The sequence below is a fragment of the Rhinolophus sinicus genome, linkage group LG01, assembly GCF_036562045.2.
Source record: "Rhinolophus sinicus isolate RSC01 linkage group LG01, ASM3656204v1, whole genome shotgun sequence".
In the NCBI taxonomy this organism is placed as follows: Eukaryota; Metazoa; Chordata; class Mammalia; order Chiroptera; family Rhinolophidae; genus Rhinolophus; species Rhinolophus sinicus.
This window is the reverse complement of record NC_133751.1, coordinates 144,177,793-144,198,517: the sequence shown is the minus strand read 5'-3', so window position 1 is coordinate 144,198,517 and position 20,725 is coordinate 144,177,793. Positions and strand designations below refer to the sequence as shown.

Here is a 20,725-nt window from a genome sequence, read left to right as displayed (position 1 = left end):
GGAAGGGATCAATGGAATATGCATAGAGGATAATCATAAAAGTTACAGGGTAGCATACTCTGAGAGGTAGGGAAAAAAAAGGAGAATAAATATAGTCAAAGGAAAAATTTAAAATAAATAGAAAGAAAGTAAACATATATCACATTGGAAAATACATGATCTTTTTTAGTTCTGTGCTGGAGTTATAGATCTGGCAACGATTGTCATTTAGAATCTAAATTTAAGATCCTAATTGAAGCCATAGATATGAAAGAAGGTCTGGGTGAAGTATATGTAGAATGAAAAGAAAAGTTGCAAAGGCAAATTTTCACTTACATAAAGAGCTGGAGTGGATGTTCAGAACAAATTTGAGAATACACATTTTGTTTCTTTGTTTTTACCATGGGAATAGACATACTATAGTAAATGGTGTTACAGGTGAATGATTCACGACTACTCCAACGTCCCTTCTTTAATGAATACTTCTGAATTAAACTAAAGTAAAACGATACTTACATTTTGCCATTTCATTGCCCTAAATAACTAATATTAGACTAATGAAATGAGAAAGCAAGTGTAAGAACAAAGCATAACAAAAATGTCTTTTACTTACATATAAAACTTTTAGAACATTTAAAAAATAATCATTGCATGTTTCCAGCAGAATATTCAGTCTGAGAGCTTACATGTTTCTGAAGTCCCAATGGGTAAGAAGTAATGTTGCTAAAGATAACTTGCTTGGTTATTGAAAAGTCATTAAAGTTGTCTCAATTTTAGTTTAGTTTGGGGAAAGCAATGCCTTCTTCAATTCCCAAAACTAATTGCTCTCTGGACTATTTTGTGGTATAGTAATATTCCGAGGGCAGAAAGGAGAGAACTGGGAAAATGTGACACCCGTTTCTCCCTTTTCAAAGTATGTAAAACGCTCAAGGACTTCATAACTTCATTTGCCTGCTTAGGCCAGTTCATCTCAGAGAAGATGGATGGATTATCAGTACCTAGTAGAAGGAAAACATAGGCAGGATCCTTTATTGTGGGTTTCATGGGAAGGCACAGGTGACACTGGATAAACAGGCTTAGATGGGTTAGTTTGAATAATTTCAGTTACTAAGTGGGGTAGAGTCTGTCTTAACTTATGTAGTATCTGGGCCTGGGGTGATTGAGGCAGGGGAATGAAGGCCCTGAGCGTTAAGTGCTTGATAAGGCAGGTGGTTAGGGATATGGGCTTTGGAATAGTTTATTTGCATATGAAAGGCACATGTGCAGGTGAGTTCTTCAATATTATTTCTAGGAGTTGGCTAGCTCTGAGAGGGGCATTCTCTAAAGGGTTAATATTGCCCCACAATTTCAAAGCATCCAAATATGGAAAATTAAAAGTAATGATTAATACATGTGTATACATATGAGTTGAATGCACTCATATTTCTTTGCTCTGTAGCTGAGAGGACCCGAAATAATGATGCCCCAATAGCAATAGCACACCTGGTAATAAGATCTTGGTGTCTAATACTATCATTCTCCAATAAAAGGAACCAGGAATTCTTGGAAAAATGGCTGATTCTAGGACTAGAGCAGAAAATATAGAAGATGACCTTGAAGCACTGTTTAGTGCCAAAAATTAGGAAAGTACACACACACACATACACACACACACACACGCACGCACAAAATCATGGTATGTCAAAGAAACACAGGACCTAAATGAAACAGATCTCAATGGCCAAAACTAGAATAATGTGAATAACAAAATTAATAAAGCGATAACTAATAATAACTCAAAGTGTAATATAAATATCCATAACTTCATACTGATATAAATAAATGATTGAACAAATTAATAAATAAGGGAGGAGAAATAAATTTACCCTGGATATAAATCCCAAATAATTTATGTAATTAACCATAAAGGAGGGGAGCTCCCCCCTCCTTAGATGTAGGTTTAACATAGTGACTTCCTTCCAAAAAGTACAAAACAGAAATGGGGAGGGGGGATAACTTTACAGTGAAGAATTCTAACAAACACTATCTCAGCCAGGTGATCAAAGTCAATATGAACAGTGATAAACCATGTTGATAGTACTTACCCTTAATATACGATGAAAATTGCACTTTAGCCCTCTAGTCTTCCTCCCAGGAACCTATGATACCAGTTTAATCTTGAGAAAAAATAGTCTAATTCCAATAGAGAAGTATTCTGCAAAATAACTGACCAGTATGCTTTAAAAGTGCCAAGGTCATTAAAATAAGAAAAGTCTGAGAAACTGTCACAAACAAAGGAAACAAAATAACTAAATGTAATGTGGTATTCTGAATAGGATCCTGGCACAGAAATAGAAACAAAGAAAATGTTTTTAAGTATGAATGTTAGTAAATAATAATGTATTGACATTGGTTCACTAATTGCAACAGATGCACCATACTAATTAATGTAAGATGTTAACAATAGAGGAACTAGGTGTGGTGGTGCATAGATATGTGGAAATTCTTTGTACTGTCTTCTCTATATTTCTGTTAATATAAAACTCTTCCAAAAATAAAATCTCCTATGAAAAGTAGCAAAAATAGACAAATAAAAATTTAAAATATAATCACAAAAATAAAACTAAATGTATCAATAATCACAGTAAAATTGAATGTGTTACATTTCTTTAAGAAGCAATTTTCATTTGAATTAACAAAATAACAATAACTATTATATACAATATTATATAAAAGTGACAAAGTTCGAAAATAATAGAATGTCAAAAGTTATACTAGGTAGATGCTAACTAAAATTATGGAGACATAGCAATATTAATAGTAGACTAAATAACACTCAATACACAATACTTTAAGTGGGTTAAAAACAGGGCAGGAGGAGGTATTTAATAATAATAAACATTATACACTAGAAACACAATAATTACAAATATTTACATACTTAATAAAATAATATAAAATATAAAAATAAGCTGTTCTTGATATACTCATTTGTATCTAATTTTTTGTCATATCTGTTATTTTTCTTGATTAATTTTACTACAAATGTGCTATTCTTAGTTTTGCAAAGTTTGCACTATTTGATTTTTTAACTTTTTATTATTTCCTTTTATTTTCTTTGCATATAGTCTCTACTTTGCCTCTGTTTTCTTGAATTGATGACTGAGTTTATTAACTTTTAGGCTTTCCTGACAGGTTTAAAAACACAATTGAGATACATATTTTTCCTCTAAAGAGCAGTAGCTATATTCCACAAAGTTTGATATGAAGTGCTTTTAATTTCTTCAGTTTTAAATAGTTGTGTTCCATTTAACTCATGAGTCTTTTGAATGTGTGTTTAACTTTCTAGATACAAATTTTAAAACAATAACAGTTTGTTCATTCATTTAAAAATAAGATTAGATATATACTATGTGCGAACCATTCTAGGTCCTTGGAATACATCTGTGATAAAAATAGGCAAATTTCCCTGTTTTTTTTGAGCCTTATATTTCAGTATATTTTCTTGTAGTTGTCTTCCAATTTAATTGTCACATTATGGGGTGTAAATGATATATAACATATATATAATTTAATTAAGTTGGAAATTTCTGTGTAGCCTATTTTGTGTTCAACTTTTTTAAGGGTTTCATATTATCTTGAAAAGAATGTGTTTTCTCCTACAATGCTGGAAATGAGTTAACTATGTTAATTGAATATTCTATAGGTTATGGATTAATTTTGCTTGATCTGGAAGGTTCTGAGAAAAGTGTGTATATACAATTTATCTGTCAATGCTATGGTAAATGCTCTAGGAAATATAGTCTGAGGAAAGAAGTATAAAGGAGAAAGGGTGAAGGAAAAGGAAACTGAGGTAGGAAATATGAACTGATGTTAATTGATCTGTAACCAAGGTCTATACTTCTTCATGACAAGTCTCAAAGAGAAACAGCTCAATAGGTATATTTACTCAATTTACAGAATTCTCCTGGAGCAACTACGCTTTAGAGTAGTTCATGAGTGAGTACATGTTATGGATTGAATTGTGTTCCCCCCAAATTTGTATGTTGAAGCCCTGATACTCAGTGTGACTGTATTTGGCGAATGGGCCTTTAAGAAACTAATTAAGGTTAAATGAGGTCAAATGGGTGAGGCCCTAATCTGATAGGACTATTATCCTTATAAGAAGAGGGAAAACCACCACAACTGCATATACACAGAAGAAAGGCCATGTGAGAACATAGAGACAGGGCGGCTGTCTGCAAACAACGGAGAGAGGCCTCAGGAGAAATCAAACCTGCTGACACCTTGATCTTGCACTGCCAGCCTCCAGGACTGTGAGAAAATAAATTGTTGCTATTAAAATCACCCAATCTGTGGTATTCTGTATGGCAGCCCTAGCAGACTAATATCACAAAGAGGGGAATCTTCCAGGCTTGCAACTGTATCTTTAATCTATGGGTTAAAATTCATCCCACTAGGTATTTATTTCTATGTACTTAAATATTACATCATCCCTTGGACAGAGGCTCAGGATATCATACCCCATGCTCTATGGTACAGAGTTTCAAGTCTAGAAATGTTATTGGAAATGCCAGGTGTGTTGCTAGGTGGTTGAGATATGTGCATGGCCAAAAGTGGGTGACTGCACTTCCAATGCAAGTGAATATTTGGTATTGCATATTTGGTATTGCAATGTGTTACAGGAAGTGCATCACACTATAAATTTGAGGACATCTTTAAGATATGTGTTCCATATAATAGGACAAGTGGGGAAGTTAATACCTGAACTCAGAGGACCATCTTAGCTGGGAGTCTCATATAGAGACATTTTATTCTCATTTCTCTTATCTTTATTTTCATTTTACTTACATGAATATATTTTACACTTACATATACAATAGACTCTTGGGATTATCTGATTTAACACTTTCATTTTAAAAGTGAGAAAACTCAGGTGTACTTATGTGGTATTGCTTACTTTATTTGTTGGTACTAAGGAGTTTGCTTTATCTAATTTGCTTAGCCTTGGAATTTGGTCCTAAATTCATAAAATCCAAGGGTCTTCCCATTATTCCACGCTTATGCTCTATGAGGATATATCAATAAAATACAACATGGGATGCGAAATGAGAAGCTGTAAGATTTCAAATGACACATAAGTTGAGCTATTTACTTTTGTTTCCAAACATGGTATCTAATATAACAGAACTTGAACAGAATAAGTTGTTCAGTATAAAGGGTAAAGCTGTGATGTTGACTTCAAAGTTAGCAGATGAAACCAATCACTGCCTTACACTGAATTGTAAAAGGTCAGTTACCAGAGAGAAAAAGATCAGCTGAGGCTTAGATTTATTGTAGCAATGCTTTACTTGGCATTGGATAACCAGATTAATAAACTTGACTTACTGGATATCTTTTATCATTTATTTTTCTGAAAGGGCATATTAAATTCCAATATGTTTTAGTTAAGACAAAAATATGATTACTTGAAAAATATAGAAATCAGAAAGAATAAAATTATTAAAAAGAAAAAATAATCATTTTAAATCAAAACAGGAAAATACACCAATTTTTTAAGCATCTAGGTTAACAAAAATGTGAGAGTATGATTCAATTTGGGGAACCTGATCTTTAAACTAAAAGTAATCAACCGCATATAATGCATATTAAATGTCTGAAAATATAGCAGGAGCAAAGTTACAATAAACACACTCAGATTTTATTCTTTGTTGTCATTGCAAATGGAAGTAAACATTACTGTTTCCTGGTTTGATGCCAAGCGAATAAGTGATAGCTTACAATTTGTCCATAATCACTCAGTAGATTTTTATATGGGTTGACTATGTAATCTGTTACTCAAAAGGTGATAAGAACATGTGGTTTGGATAAATTGTTTCAACATTTATTGCAAAATTTAAAATAGCATATTGTGTTGAAAATAAGGCCATCAAATGAATGCAATGACATTGTTGTTCTATACTTTTATTTGTATTTCATTCCTAGATTCCACAAATATTTCTTAAGTTCATACTATATATTTATATACCATATACTATATTCTTATAACACACATAGTGGTATATGTTTTAGAGATCTAAAACAGATTGTAAGAAATTCCATCTTTTTCTTTTTAAATTAGTTTCAATGTATAAAACAAGATAATGGTTAGACATTTATACCCTGCACAAAGTGATAACCTCAACAAGTCTACTATCCATCTGATGTTGTACATAGCTATTAAAATACCATTGACTATACTCCCCATGCTGTACTTTACATACCATGAATGAATATATATATATATATATATTTTTTTGACATTCAATGTTATTTTATATTATCTTCAAGTGTACATTACAGTGATTAGACATTTATGTAATTTATGAAGTAATCCCCCCAACAAGTCTGACACCATACATAATTTTTACATTATTGACTATATTCCCCATACTGTATTTCACATCCCCATGACTATTTTGTGACTGCTCTTTTATATTGCCTAATTCCTTCACCTTTCTCACCCATCCCTCAATCTCCCTCCCATCTGGCAACCATCAGTTTGTTCTCTATATCTATGAGTCTATTTCTCTTTTGTTTGTTCATTTATTGTGTTCTTTCGATTCCACATATAAGTGAAATCATATGGTAGTTGTCTTTCTCAGTCTGAATTATTTCACTTAGCATTATATCTTCTAGGTCCATCCATGTTGTTGAAAATGGTAAAATTCCATTCTTTTTTGTGGCACAGTTATAAATGTACCACATTTTTTTTATCCAGTCATTTATTGATGAGCATTTCAGTTGTTTCCTTATCTTGGCTATTGTGAATAGCACTGCAGTAAACACAGGGGTGCATATATTTTTTTGAATTAGTGTTTTGGATTTCTTTGGATAAGTACCCAGGAGTGGAATTGCAGGGTCATAAGGTAGTTCTATTTTTAATTTTTTGAGGAACCCCATACTGTTTTCCACAGTGGCTGCATCAATTTGCAGTCCCACCAACAATGCACATACATGGATTCTCTTTTCTCCACAACCTCATCAGCACTTGTTCTTTGTTGACTTATTGATGATAGCCATTCTGACAGGAGTGAGGTGGTATCTTGTTGTGGTTTTCATTTGCATTTCTCTGATGATTAGTGATGTTGAGCATCTTTTCATATGTCTATTGACCATCTGTATGTCCTCTTTGGATAAATGTCTGTTCAGGTCCTTTGTCCATTTTTCAATTGGGTTGTTTGTTTTCTTGGTGTTCAGTTGTATGATTTTTTTTTAACAGATTTTATTGGGGAAGGGGAAGAGGACTTTATTGGGGAACAGTGTGTACTTCTAGGATTTTTTCCAAGTCAAGTTGTTGTCCTTTCAATCTTAGTTGTGGAGAGCACAGCTCAGCTCCAGGTCCAGTTGCCGTTGTTAGTTGCGTGGTGCGCAGCCCACCATCCCTTGTGGGAGTAGAACTGGCAAACTTGTGGTTGAGAGGACACGCTCCAACTAACTGAGCCATCCAGGAGCTTAGTGGCAGCTCAGATCAAGGTGCTGTGTTCAATCTTAGTTGCAGGGGTCAGAGCCCACCATCTCTTGTGGTTGTCGAGGAGTTGAACTGGCAACCTTGTGGATGAGAGCCCACTGGCCCATGTGGAAATCGAACTGGCAACCTTCAGCATTAGGAGCACAGAGCTCCAACCGCTTGAGCCACCAGGTTGACCCAGTTGTATGATTTTTTAATTTTTTTATTTTTAAAAAGACACATTTATTCAGTGTCATGATCAGACTATTACATTTAGCAATCAACAGCATGGGTGCAAACAAAACAAAACAAAACAAAAACTCTACCTTACAACCCTTTGTTGGAATGCTTTACACTTTCCACAGAACAGAAACTAAAATAACCTGTTATACAATTAGTCACAAATACAGTCCTCGAGTTTTTTGCCCATACACATGAGTATTGTCTAAAACATGTCTTCTTTGTAGCAGCTAGGCCCTGCCACCACTGTGCTTGGCTGAGTTCACAAATCTGTTGTAACCTGTAGCTTTCCTGTCACTTCTCTGGCTCTCCTCTCCTGCTAAGTAAGCTTTGTTTCCTGGCAGTAATTAAAACCTTCTGCCACTGCCATAGCTACTGATGCTGCTGGAACCACCACAGCCACCTTGGTTTTGTGGTTTGGCAAAGTATTGACCTCCACCACCATAGGGGCCAGAGCTTCTGCCTCCAAAGTTCCCTCCTTTCATGGGTCCAAAATTTGAAGATTGATTGTTGTATTTGCCAAAATCTTTGTAGCTCCCACCACCTCCAAAATTGCTTGCATCATTACCAAACCCATTATAGCCCTCCCCACTGCCACCATATCCTCCTCCACCACGACTGCCTCCAAAGCCACCTCAACCACTGAAGTTTCCTCCACGACCAAAGTTGTCATTCCCACCAAAGCCACCTCCTCGACCACCACCGAAGTTTCCAGAACCACTTCGACCTCTTTGACTGGATGAAGCACTAGCCATCTCTTGCTTAGATAGGGTTTTCCTTACTTCACAGTTTTGGCCATTCACAGTATGGTATTTCTGAATGACAATCTTGTCTACAGAGTCATGGTCATCAAAGGTTACAAAAGCAAAGCCTCTCTTCTTGCCACTGCCTCGGTCAGTCATGATTTCAATCACTTCAATTTTCCCATACTTTTCAAAATAATCTCTTAGGTGATGTTCTTCAGTGTCTTCTTTAATACCACCAACAAAAATCTTTTTCACAGTTAAGTGGGCACCAGGTCTTTGAGCATCTTCTCTTGAGACAGCCCTCTTTGGTTCCACAACTCTTCCATCCACCTTGTGTGGCCTTGCATTCATGGCTGTATCTACCTCCCCCACAGTGATATAGGTGACAAACCCAAAGCCTCTGGAGCACTTGGTATTTGGGTTTCTCATCACCACACAGTCTGTGAGCGTTCCCCATTGCTCAAAATGGCGCCTTAGACTCTCATCAGTTGTTTCAAAGCTCAAACCTCCGATGAAGAGCTTCCACAGCTGTTCAGGCTCTTTGGGAGACTCTGACTTAGGCATGACGACCGCGGGAGGGGTGACTTTAACGATGCTTCCCTGGCGGCGTTCACCGACAGAAAGCTATAATTACGGTATATATACATTATGTTTCATCATTCATTTGCTATTAATATTTTGCCACTTCACACAAAATGTAGGAAAACTTATAATTATATAGGTCACTTTACCTTCCCCTTTTATGTTATAGTTGCCATATATATTACATCTACATGTTTTGAAAACCCCATAAAACAATGTTATGAGTTTTGCTTAAATAATCATACAGCCAAAATAATTAATGGAGAAAAATACTGTTAAATTTATCCAGATAATAACCATTTCTCTTGTTTGTCCTTCATTCCTGAAGTACTATTTTCTTTCTCGTATTATTTCCCTTCAGACTGAAGAACTTTATTATTTACTTTACAGAGATACTTCGGTAAGAAGTTCACTTAATTTTCCTTCACTGGAATGACTTCATTTTCACCATCACTCATGAATAATATTTTTAATGGATATAGAATATTGGACTAACAGTTCTTGCCAATTTTCTTTGGTTGCTTGCAAGATTTTTTTCTTTATCTTTAGTTTTCAGTGTTTTGACTATGACGTGTATAGGCACAGTTTTCCTTGAGTTTATTATTTCAGTTTGCTGAGTTAATTTTTTTCCTTTTACCAAATTTGGAAAGATTTTGCTACCGTTTTATCAAATATATTTTCTAAACTAATCCCTTTCCTTTCTTTCTGAAGCAAATGGAACATCTTTTTATATTGCCTGACAAGTTTCTGATGCTTAGTTATTTGTTTATACCATGGTGTGTGTGTGTACTTGTTAAGATTGAATTTCTATTGATCCTTCTTTAAGTGCATGGGCTCTGTCCTCTCTGTCACCTTGACCCTATCAAATGAATAGACTTTAAAAGCAGATATTGTATTTTTCATTGTGAAAATTTTCATTTTTAATACAGTTTTTATTTTACTGCTGAGTAGCTCTACTTGTTCATTTCAAGAGTGTTTACTTTATTTCAAGGAACATGGTTATAATAAGTTCTTTAGAGTTGTTGATTGGTAGTTCTAACATTTGGACTATTTTGGAGTTGTTGTCAATTATTTTTTCCCTTGGGAATTTGTCACATTTTCCTGATTATTTGTATGACAAATAATTTTGATTTATCTTGACATTTAAAAAATAACACTGTGAGTTTATTGCTCCTGTTATCTTCTGGAGGTTGTTGATTTTTGTTTGTTTTAGCATACAATCAACTTGGTTAGGTCTAGACCTCATGTCTTAGTCACCTTTTGTGACCAATGGTTTTAGTGTCCCTTCAGTTTTCATAGCTTCTCCTTAATGTCTAAAGGATTACACTGGGATTTGGGCTGTAGCTTATTTTTTAATTGGTTATCAGCATGTTCTGTGTTGCTTTGTGTTAATTTTGAATATATCCAGTTTAAAAATGAGTCTGGGACTTTTATTAGTTCATATACAGAATTAGGGAATCCTTTAATTTAGATCACTTCTCTGGAATTTTCTTTACACTATCCAGCTCCCAGGAGCTCTTTTTTTGGTTCTCTGGCTAGAAAAATAAGGTTTCTCTCAGAAGCTTAGTTCGTACTGCTACTTAGTTCCACACTCCTGGGTCACCCTTATGGCAAAGCAGCAAGAGAAAATGAGTAAATAAATTAACAGGGATTCCTCCCAAGTACTTAGATGACAAGTTTCTCTGGCCAGACAAGTGGATTTTCTCTCAAGATTCTTCATCACTGCTACCCTGCTATATAACTCCATATCCAATGCTATCCTCAAAGTAGAAAAATGGAGGGAAAATGAAATTCCCTGACAATTTTCAGTTCATTTCTCTTAGATAACCCTTACTAAGACTTTTATACACATTTTATATTTATAATTGCATGAATATTTTCATAAAAAACCTTTAGGCTTGTTAATTTTCTTGGATGTTTTTCTTTCAAAATGTTAGCTCTTATTGCTATTGTATAAGCAATTTTTTATGCATCCATAAAAATTTATGTGACGTATTTAATCATTATTGACTTCAAAATATTTAATTTGCCTTGTAATTTTTCTGTGACTCATGGTTTATTCAAGTGTATGTTGTTTAATATCTATATATGGAACATTTTCAAAATATTATTGTTTTTAAGTTAATTATTTTCATCATTATGACAAAATGATCATATTAGCATTTTTTGTAATTACATATTTTTTATATTCTTGAATAGACATAATGATTGCGTTGAACTCATTGTTAAATTTTACATGAGTCATTTCAAGGTTGGTTTCTATTGGCCTCTTTTTCTATTGAAGTCTCATGTGTATTTGCACCTGTAATAATTCTTGAGTGATTCTTGGGCACTTTAAACAACATGTTGTAGAAACTCTGGATTTTATCTTTTTTAAAATGTATTATTTCTTATCTGTTATGCAATTAACTTGGCCAAACTCAAACTTAATTCTCACCTACTCAAAAAAAAAGGTGAATTGACTGTCTATTTTCCTCCATGTCACCTGAAAAATCTTCCTCAATCATACACAGATTAGGGGTCAAGCAAGGATTCAGGTGACATTTACATGCAGCTTCTATGGCTTTTTGGCTTTTTGTTCTGTGGCTATCTGCTTCCTGGGATTCCTTCCTTAATTTTCCATCCATTGAGGGAACCCTAAATTTTATCCTCTGATTCCTTAACACCAAGGACTGTGAGTTTTTACTTAAGTTTTAGCTTCCCTGTACTTCTAGAACTGGAGAATATCCTCAGGTCAAAAGCCATATAAATGTAACTCCTACCTAGGATAATGCCCTTCTTTCAAGGGTCAGGCTCTCCTGTTTCTGCCTGCATCTGGTCATGCTTCAGTGTTGTTAAATAGTTATTCTTTATGTTTTGTGCAGAGCTTATACTTGTTACCTGTAAAAGGCTCAGTTTGACAGTTGAAACTCTGCCATTACCGGAATCAATACGAACTCCACAAATATATGGAATCTGTTTTATATATCATTTGTGAGGTAAATGATTTAATATATGTAGACAAGTATATTCATACTACTTAATTTTATTAATTTAATACTTTTAATCATCATTTCTTTTTGTTGTTGTTCTTTTGGGTGGAGAGATTCTTAGATTTCCTATTCTTTTTTTTTCTCCGATAATTTTGTATGTAGTTTTAATTTTCTCTTTATTTTGTTATATATTTATGGTTATGTTACTCAGTGCAAGAAGGTACATAATTGTTATATTTGTTCTAACATAACACAATACTTTTTTCTGCTTATTATACTCTTTGATTTCTAACTTTGCATAATTTAATTTATTTTATGATTTACCATTGCTCATTCTTTATACTTAACTTTTTTGAGAATGTATTATTTCTTGAAGACAAATACTTTGTAACCTGTTGATAGATGGGTTTCCATTTTCTGAATTTATGATAATTGCATGCTAGAGTTAATCTATTGCTAAGCTACTGGCTAAACACACTAACAGAAGTAGATTTTGTATAAGAGCAGGTAATGCAAATTAATTGCTTTAGAAATTTTACTTTTCAAAATGTTAGTGGTCTTTAATTTTCAAATGTGCTGGAGTCAAGTCAATATATAATATTTTCTTTATTTCTGCCAATAAGTTCATAATAAAAGGATTCCATTACCCTACTTTACATTAGAATAAAACCCTTTGTTTCATGTGTGATGTGTGTCAATTCTCTCCAAGGGTTTTAGTTTAATGTAATTTAAAAAACTGAACAGGGATACAGATGCTTTGTAGCAGTTTATAATTCAGTAATTTTCGTAAACAAGAGTGGCAAGTAGAGATTGTCTTCATTCTGAAATGTTCAATATATTTTAGTCCTAAACAAGTTATCAAAAAGTAAATTATATATAAATTTCAATTTCAAAATTGTGAAAAAGCTCTTGAAGAGATTTATGTTAGTTTTCCTTAAGTATATGGAAGTTTTTATTATTTCACATTCTTTGACACATTTTTCCTGAATTAATTTTTAATATCAAGTGACAAATCAGAGTTTTAAAATCATAGTTGATACTAAATTGATTAAATGTTAAAATAGACAACATCAAATAGTCTTGATACACAATCCTTTTTTGATATAAGTGATCAACTATTCTATGATAGATATTTTAATTAGGACTTTACTTCTTTCAAAGTATTTATATATATTTATAAAAATTAAAATCAAAGTATCTGAAACAATTGAAGATATTTTAAGATTTTCATATTTCTTTTGAATTAGGAATGAGGTAAAGATATATATGTATATATATATAGTTTTTTTTAATCTGTAAAATATAGTGCTCAAATAATAGCACACAGATTATATAAGTAATTTTGGATTAATTAAAATAAAATAATTAGATTAGTTTTTCCATAGACCTCTGGTGTTCAACACTACAATTATTAGAGTTATGCCCACCCACTGGGAATGCATCACTATGCCTGAGTCTAATTGTTAATCAAACAAAATCAGAGTGTCCTCATAACAGAGGTTTTTAAAATAAGCATAAAGCATTTATGGAGAAATATTTTCCTGTGATTCCTCAAATGATGTAGATGATGTTGGATCTGCTGGCAGTTTCTGGGTGTAGACTGGGATCCTGTCTCATGAGACAGAAGAATGGAAACACGGACCAGGGAGAGGCAAAGAGTTTTAACAAGAGGATAGTTTATTAGAGGCAGGAGAAGAGGTTGCAGCTCTCGAGCTGGAGGGGGTCCCGAATGGGGGTGTCCCGTGAGTGAGGCAAAAGCTCTTACTTTTATACCTCCCCTTGCTTGTTTGGGGAACGGGAGCTGTCTGAAGAAGGGAACTGTTTGAAGAAGGGACTGGTGCCTTCTAATGAAATTCATCTAGGTTTGTTCTGCTTGCCCATCCTGCAGGAATTAGCAAAGTAACCCACTCTTATCTATCAGATCTGCTCCATTTGTCAGGCCAAAAGGAATTTTATGATTAATCTCAAGGCCTTGTTACATTATGTCCTGGAGCAAAAGAGTGATTTCAAAATATGGAATTTTAGGATATGGTGTCTTTGTTTATTCCACCAGGGACCTCCTTGTCTACCTAGGGACATGCTAACTACCCTGTATCAGCATTGCTATGAACAGTAAGAAAAGTAAGTAAAGTCTAGAAAATATTTTAAAGATACATATGCTAAGTAATTTTTCATTAGATGAAAAATATAAACTTTGTTTAGTTTTGAAACATAATGGTTCTATTTTAAACTTAGGAAACCTGAATTCTAGATCTGTCTGTGCCACCTACCAGGAATGTGTTCTCAGAACAATCACTTAAATATTCCAATTCAATCTGCAAAATAAAGATAATGATATCTTTTCTCTCTCCCTCACAGAGTTATTGTGATCAAATCAAATAGTTTTATACTTAAAAGTGCTTTCTAAAACAGCCAAGCAATATATAAAAAAACTTATTTGTAGGTACAATCTTATTAACTTATTTAATATTTTCTACTCTATTTTCCTTTGTTTCAATTCATAAGAATATGAAAGAATATTCACAGGCTTGTGATATTGCAGTTTCATTACAAGAAAACAAGTGTGAAGTAAAAATGCAATGATCAAAGAGGATACAAGCAAAAACAGCTGTCCTCTTAGACCATTTAGTTCTTATCTTTGTCAATCAACCAAAATTTTATTATCTATTATGTACTCATGAAAAACCTTATTCACTTGTGTTGCAGATTGAAAACCATAGCCACTTCTCATCGAAAGATGTGGTGTATTCTATAATCCCTTCTTCTATCTGGTCCATATAATGTGGAAATCACATTGTGTGAGTCACCCAGCTTAGTTCTCAAGGGGTCTTGCAGCTTGTGTGTTCACCCTTTTGAAATGCTACTTTTTTTTCTAAACTAAAGTTTATTGAGGTGACAATTGTTAGTAAAATTACATAGGTTTCAGATGTACAATTCTGTAATACATCATCTATATATCACATTGTGTGCTCACAACCCAGAGTCAGTTCTCCTTCCATCACTTATGTTTCCATCACATATGTTTGATCCCATTTACCCTCATCTATCTTATTGATACCATGTCAAAAAATGCTTTCTAGCCTAGAGGAGAATGGAGGCCATATGGAGAAAAACTGATCAAGAACCAATTTCCACATTAGTTACTGAGGTCATTTTTATTGTTCCATCACCTCTGTCCCTACAGTGACAGCAAATCCAGCAAAGAAACTACATAGCCAACTCTCAGATTCATGAGGAATAATAAATTATTATTGTTTTAAGCCACTACACTTTCAGGTGTTCTGTTACACAATAGATAGCTGATAAACATTTCTGGAGTAGGTAACACCTTGGCAATATCTCATTATTTCCCCCCATCTGTTTATAATTTTGACCACATTCTGACTAATGCAAAACCTTTGTGTATCTAAAATAGAACTTTGACAGTTCATTGTTGATTCTCAGTTAAGTGATGCAAATTAGTAATGATTTAATAATCATCAGCAGTAGTTGTCCAATTCTGTGTATATATTTTCAGCTTGAGTCCTGCTGATAAAATAACTATTTCCCTTTTCCCTTTCAATAGGAATAAAAGTTATTGTAAGAGTATATGCTTTTGTTCCAAGTGAAAGATTTTTGCTTTGTGTTCCCTCATATATAGTGCTATGGCCTCAATCCTGTTAAAGATTGCATCTTACCTTTACTTTCCTAGACTTGTCAGTGTAACCAAACAATTTCTTAGACTGTGTCTAATTATTTTGTTAGTTTTATATCATCATAAATGTTTAGGGTGAGAGAAGGCTGACATAAGTAAGAAGCAATACTTTAAATCAGGAGAATTCTTGAAAATCTAAATTTAGATTTATTGGTACTACTCTTATATTTTGAATCAATATTGTTATCATACTAATTGCTATTACTTTATAATAAAGACATAAGATTACAGGAAATTATTTGTGTTTTTTGTGACAGAAATATCTCATAATGGCATTAGTAGATATAATTCTCAAGAAATAACCCTCCAGTCAGTTTGAAACTAATCCCCAATAAGAAGTATACATATTTTGAACAATGTCCCATGTAGGATGTTGTACAGTTGGATTCATGCAGTTTGTAGCATTTTCTGAATGGCTTCTGTCACTCAGTAATATTAACTTAAGTTTCTTCTATATATCTTTTTATGTCTTCATAGCTCATTTTTTTTAGCACTGAATAATATTCCATTGTCTAGATGGACCACGGTTTATTTATCCATTCACCTACTGAAGAGCATCTTGGTTGCTTTCAAGTGTTGGCAATTATGAACAAAGCTGCTGTAAACTTCCATGTGCAGTTTTTTTTTTGGTGGAAATAAATTTTCAACTTCTTTTGGTTAAATACCAAGGAATGCGATTGCTGAATTGTTAGATAAAAGTAGGTTTAGTTTTATAAGAAACTGACAAAATGTCTTCTAAAGTGGTTGTACCAACTTGCATTCCCAATAGCAATGAGCAAGTTCCTGTTTCTCCACATCCTTGTCAGCATTTGGCGTTGTCAGTGTTTTGGGTTTTGGCCATTCTAATAGTCATGCAGTGAGGGGTATCTCATTTTTATTTCAACTTGTATTTCCCTAATAACATATGACGTGGAGCATCTTTTCAAATGCTTATTTGCCATCTCTATGTATTCTTTGGTGAGGTATCTTTTAACATCTTTGATCTGTTTTTAAAGTGGGTTGTTTGTTTTCTTTGTGTAGAGTTTTAAGAGTTCTTTTTTCCATTTTGGATTACAGTCCTTTATCATATAAGTCTTTTGCAAAGGTTTCTTCTAAATTGTGCCTTGTCTTCTCATTCTCTTGACAGAGTCTTACATGAAGCAAAAGTATTTTTAATTTTAATGAATTCCAGCTTATAAATGTTTTCTATCATTGGTTGTGTTTTGGTGTTGTATCCAAAATGTCATCATCATACCCAAGATCATCTAGGTCTTCTCTTGTTATTTTGTAGGAGTTTTATGATTTTATGCTTTATATTTAGGTTTACGATCTCTTTCAGTTAATGTTTTGAAGGGTATAAGGTTTGTGTCTACTTGTAGGTTCATTTTTTGCTAGTGGATGTCCAATTGTTCTAGCACCATTTTTTGAAAAGACTATCTTTGATCAATTGTATTGACTGTGCTCCATTTTCAAAGATCAGTTGAGTGTGTTTATTTGGGTTTAATTCTTGGCTCTTCTATTTCATTGATCTATTTGTCTACTCTTTAGCCAACACCACACTGTCTTACTTATTGCGGCTTTATAGTGAGTCTTAAAGTTGGGTAGTGTCAGTTTTCCGAGTCTGTTTTCCTTTAATATTGTGTTGGCTATTCTGGGTGTTTTGCCTTTCCACATAAATATTTTCTATCTTTCATGTTTGTCTTAGCATAGATTCTCTTTTGCTGCCTATTCTAAAAAAGAATCTGACTTTTAATATGTCAAAATTTGCCTTACATCTAGTACACATTCTGAATACTTATAGAACTCGTTTTAAACCTTGAGTTGTTTGCTCAGTTATTCACTATTTCCTAGTTTGCTTTGATCTAATTAAGGAGATTATACTTTTAGTTCAGTACCGTTTTTTAAAAGGTCTTGACAATTGTTCTGACTTTCTCTGTCTCCCTGTTCTTTCCCTCACAGCCCCTTGTTTCTCTTCTTTTTCCTCAATATTTTTTTGAGAATGAAGCCCTAGGTAAACAAGTCCTTCATACTTTTTAAATAATAAATGTGCTATAAAGATCATAAACACATGGAGGAAAGTAGGAGGAAAAAACATAGCTGAATAATTATACATTACAGATAAAGAGCAAGTATTTCCTTTTATTTCAAAGTTTCACGTAGTTATTTGGTGTTTTTTGGGAATTCTAGCCACTATATTGTGGGAAACGTAATAGCTGAGAAATTCAGAATTCATTATAGCTTTCCGGCCTATTGCTATTAGGTTACTTCTGTCAACATGAAGACCTTTATTAAAATTAAACTATATTTCTTGAAATGAACTTATTTCAGAATAGAAATTCTAAATTATCAAATTGTATTTATTGATGTAATTTGATTTAGGAAAAATAAATTAAATGCATAAACTAGTTTCCATAAGATCACTGTAGTAAATATTGCTTTTATATTTTCACAATTAAAATTGTTATATGGCTACTACAGACAGCAGTCAGTGAATCTCAGCTCTATCAAACTCGAGGGTGGCAGTTCTTCATGTAGGAGATTGTATTTAGAATTTTTTTTGCCTTATGAACTGACAGAGTACAAGTTGATTGGCCTTCAGGCCTGAGATCCTGGGTCATGTCATTGATAAAGTTCAGTGGCTAAGCAAGAAGTCACTGATTATTATTTATAATTTGTTTTCTTATAATTTTATCATGCACATGTACTCAGAGGCCATGGGTTGCAGTTCATAAATTGAAACAAATGAATAAAAATATGTAAAACTGATTCTGTCATTTTTCAAAGCTCTAAGATATTTGTTATATTCATTTAAATTAGCATGACTTCATGCATTAACTATAAAGCAGAGGTGGTCAATAACAAAATACCAAGCTTTGTGTGCCCCTTTATGAATTTTCATATGAGTATTTATAAAAATGATATTGATGAAGAATCACAAAAGTCAACATAAAATATTAAATGGTAACTCTACTCGTGTGAATCGGAGTCATGATTTCTCAGTGCTATTTCTTTTATTTCTTAATGTTCAAGAATTTGAACACTTTCTCTCTTTTATATGCATACTAAAATGTTCCATCTAAAATATATCTTATATATAAGTTTCTAGACTTGTCATTGTCAAATATTCACCTCTTACTATTTATCAAATATCTATGTTGGTTAATTCTACCAAGATGTTTTTTTTGGGCCAAATGTTTTATTCTGCTTGATTGACAAACAGAAATTCTATGTTGAATTTCCTATAGTTTCCATAGTAAATTTTGTTTTATAATTTAGTTAAGAAAATTCTTAATATCTTGAAAAACATAGTATTAATATATAGCTAGAGTTTTAAAGAATATTTTAATAAAAAAACAACTACAAAATAAGCTTTGTCTGCATACATAAGCATTCATTAAATCAAAGCTCTTGTAAATATTATAGAATATAAAATTAAATTAATTCTTAAAATGCTTTCTTTTCATTTGTGTTTTCTTATACTTGATTTTCATGGGACTCACTATTGATGGTTACTTTAAGTGATGATGATGATTGCATAACCTAAGTCTAATCAAGTTGAAAGCACAAAAGGCAGCTGGAGATCAGAAGAGTGGCTATTCATAACACGGCCCTACTATGCTGAGGCCATAGGAAGGAAAGATTTCCTTTGAATTTTGTTCTTGAAAAGCTGAAAGTAGGTTAAGCACACAGCAAATAATATACAATCTTCAGAATGCATATGTGACATTATAGGTAGATATTTGATGTTGAATCTTGGACAAACATGACATCCATTACTGGGGATCATTCATTGCTATGTTCCCTATGTTTTCATAAAGATAGGTGTACATCTGGCTAACATAAGTGTGATTTTTTAAATGACTAGTATTTTTTTTAAATGCAATTTTAAAAGGTTCCTATTAAAATGTTTCAATGTCATGTAAAAGATGAACATGAAATTGGAGATGGGGTGTTGATGCCTGTCTTACATTAGCACATAAACTAAACTTGGTAGAAAAGATTAATTGGTTAAGGGACAATTACCAGAGAAAGTGTGTTCTGAGGAAATGGGTGATCATATTCAGTCACATAGGGTGATTAGCTTTATTTGGTATAAAGAACAACAGTAAGAATGACTGCCACATGCACAAGTCAGACTTGGTGTAAACACTGTTAGTTGGCTGGCTGAATAACCTTATAGTTAAAAATGAGGGCATTGGAATTAAATTGTCTGTATTCCAATTTTGGGTCTGGCTCATTCTAGCTCTGTGCTAACTGTGGGGAAATAACTAATTCTCCAAACCTCAATTTCTTCATATGTAAGTTTGAACTAATGCAAGAGCTGGTGTGAGGATTAAAATAGATTGTGTATATAAAACTCTTAGAATAGTGGCTGGCATATATGTGTCTAATAGATACTAGTATGTGAAATCAGATTTAATATACTACAGAATAGAATGTCTCTATGCTCACTGTATAGAAGATGCTTTATAGACACATTAGGTGGAAACCCAGGATAGTTGTGTGTCCAAATATAATTTCTCCCTTAAGGGGGAGCAATATTTCCGATGGACCTTAGGACTAACAAGTCTGTAAAGTGATCAAACAGACCATGCATACACTGTACTGTGATGGCAGGTGCTATGTTTACTTCCCACACTTCTATAAAGTCAGCCCAAAGGAATCCACAAAATGTATTACAGTTTTATCAACTCACACAGAAACTTGCAGTTGTACCCTGAGAAGGGGGCTAGGTAGACCTGCGTGCTACTGAAACTAGGAATATGAGTAAGATATTGTTTTGTAGAAATCTTCCATAAAATATAGATGAAAAACTGCACGTAACAGCTGTTTATCAGGAGGTCCACCCTCGCTTCAGGAGGAATTGCAGGGCATTCCACCAAAACCTGGGTCAGACTGTGGCCAAGCATTGCCTATGTGGTCTATATGGTAACATGCAAGGTCTCCAGGTTACCATAGCAAACCTGTTTTCCCACAAAGCCAGATTAAGGAGACAACCAACAGCTGGAAGATATTATTGATCTCTTTCAACCTTCTTAAGAGCTTCCTACGTTAGTTAGATGGC

The 20,725-nt window shown here is 33.4% G+C and overlaps 1 protein-coding gene across 1 annotated transcript; it reads right to left on the bottom strand.

The window, feature by feature from the left end:
* Nucleotides 1-7,768: 7,768 nt before the first annotated feature.
* LOC109445249 (heterogeneous nuclear ribonucleoprotein A1) lies at nt 7,769-9,023 on the bottom strand. Its single transcript, XM_019727481.2, has one exon. It carries the CDS (start codon nt 8,995-8,997, stop codon nt 8,323-8,325), a length of 675 nt encoding a protein of 224 aa, XP_019583040.2. The 5' UTR covers nt 8,998-9,023; the 3' UTR covers nt 7,769-8,322.
* Nucleotides 9,024-20,725: the final 11,702 nt, after the last annotated feature.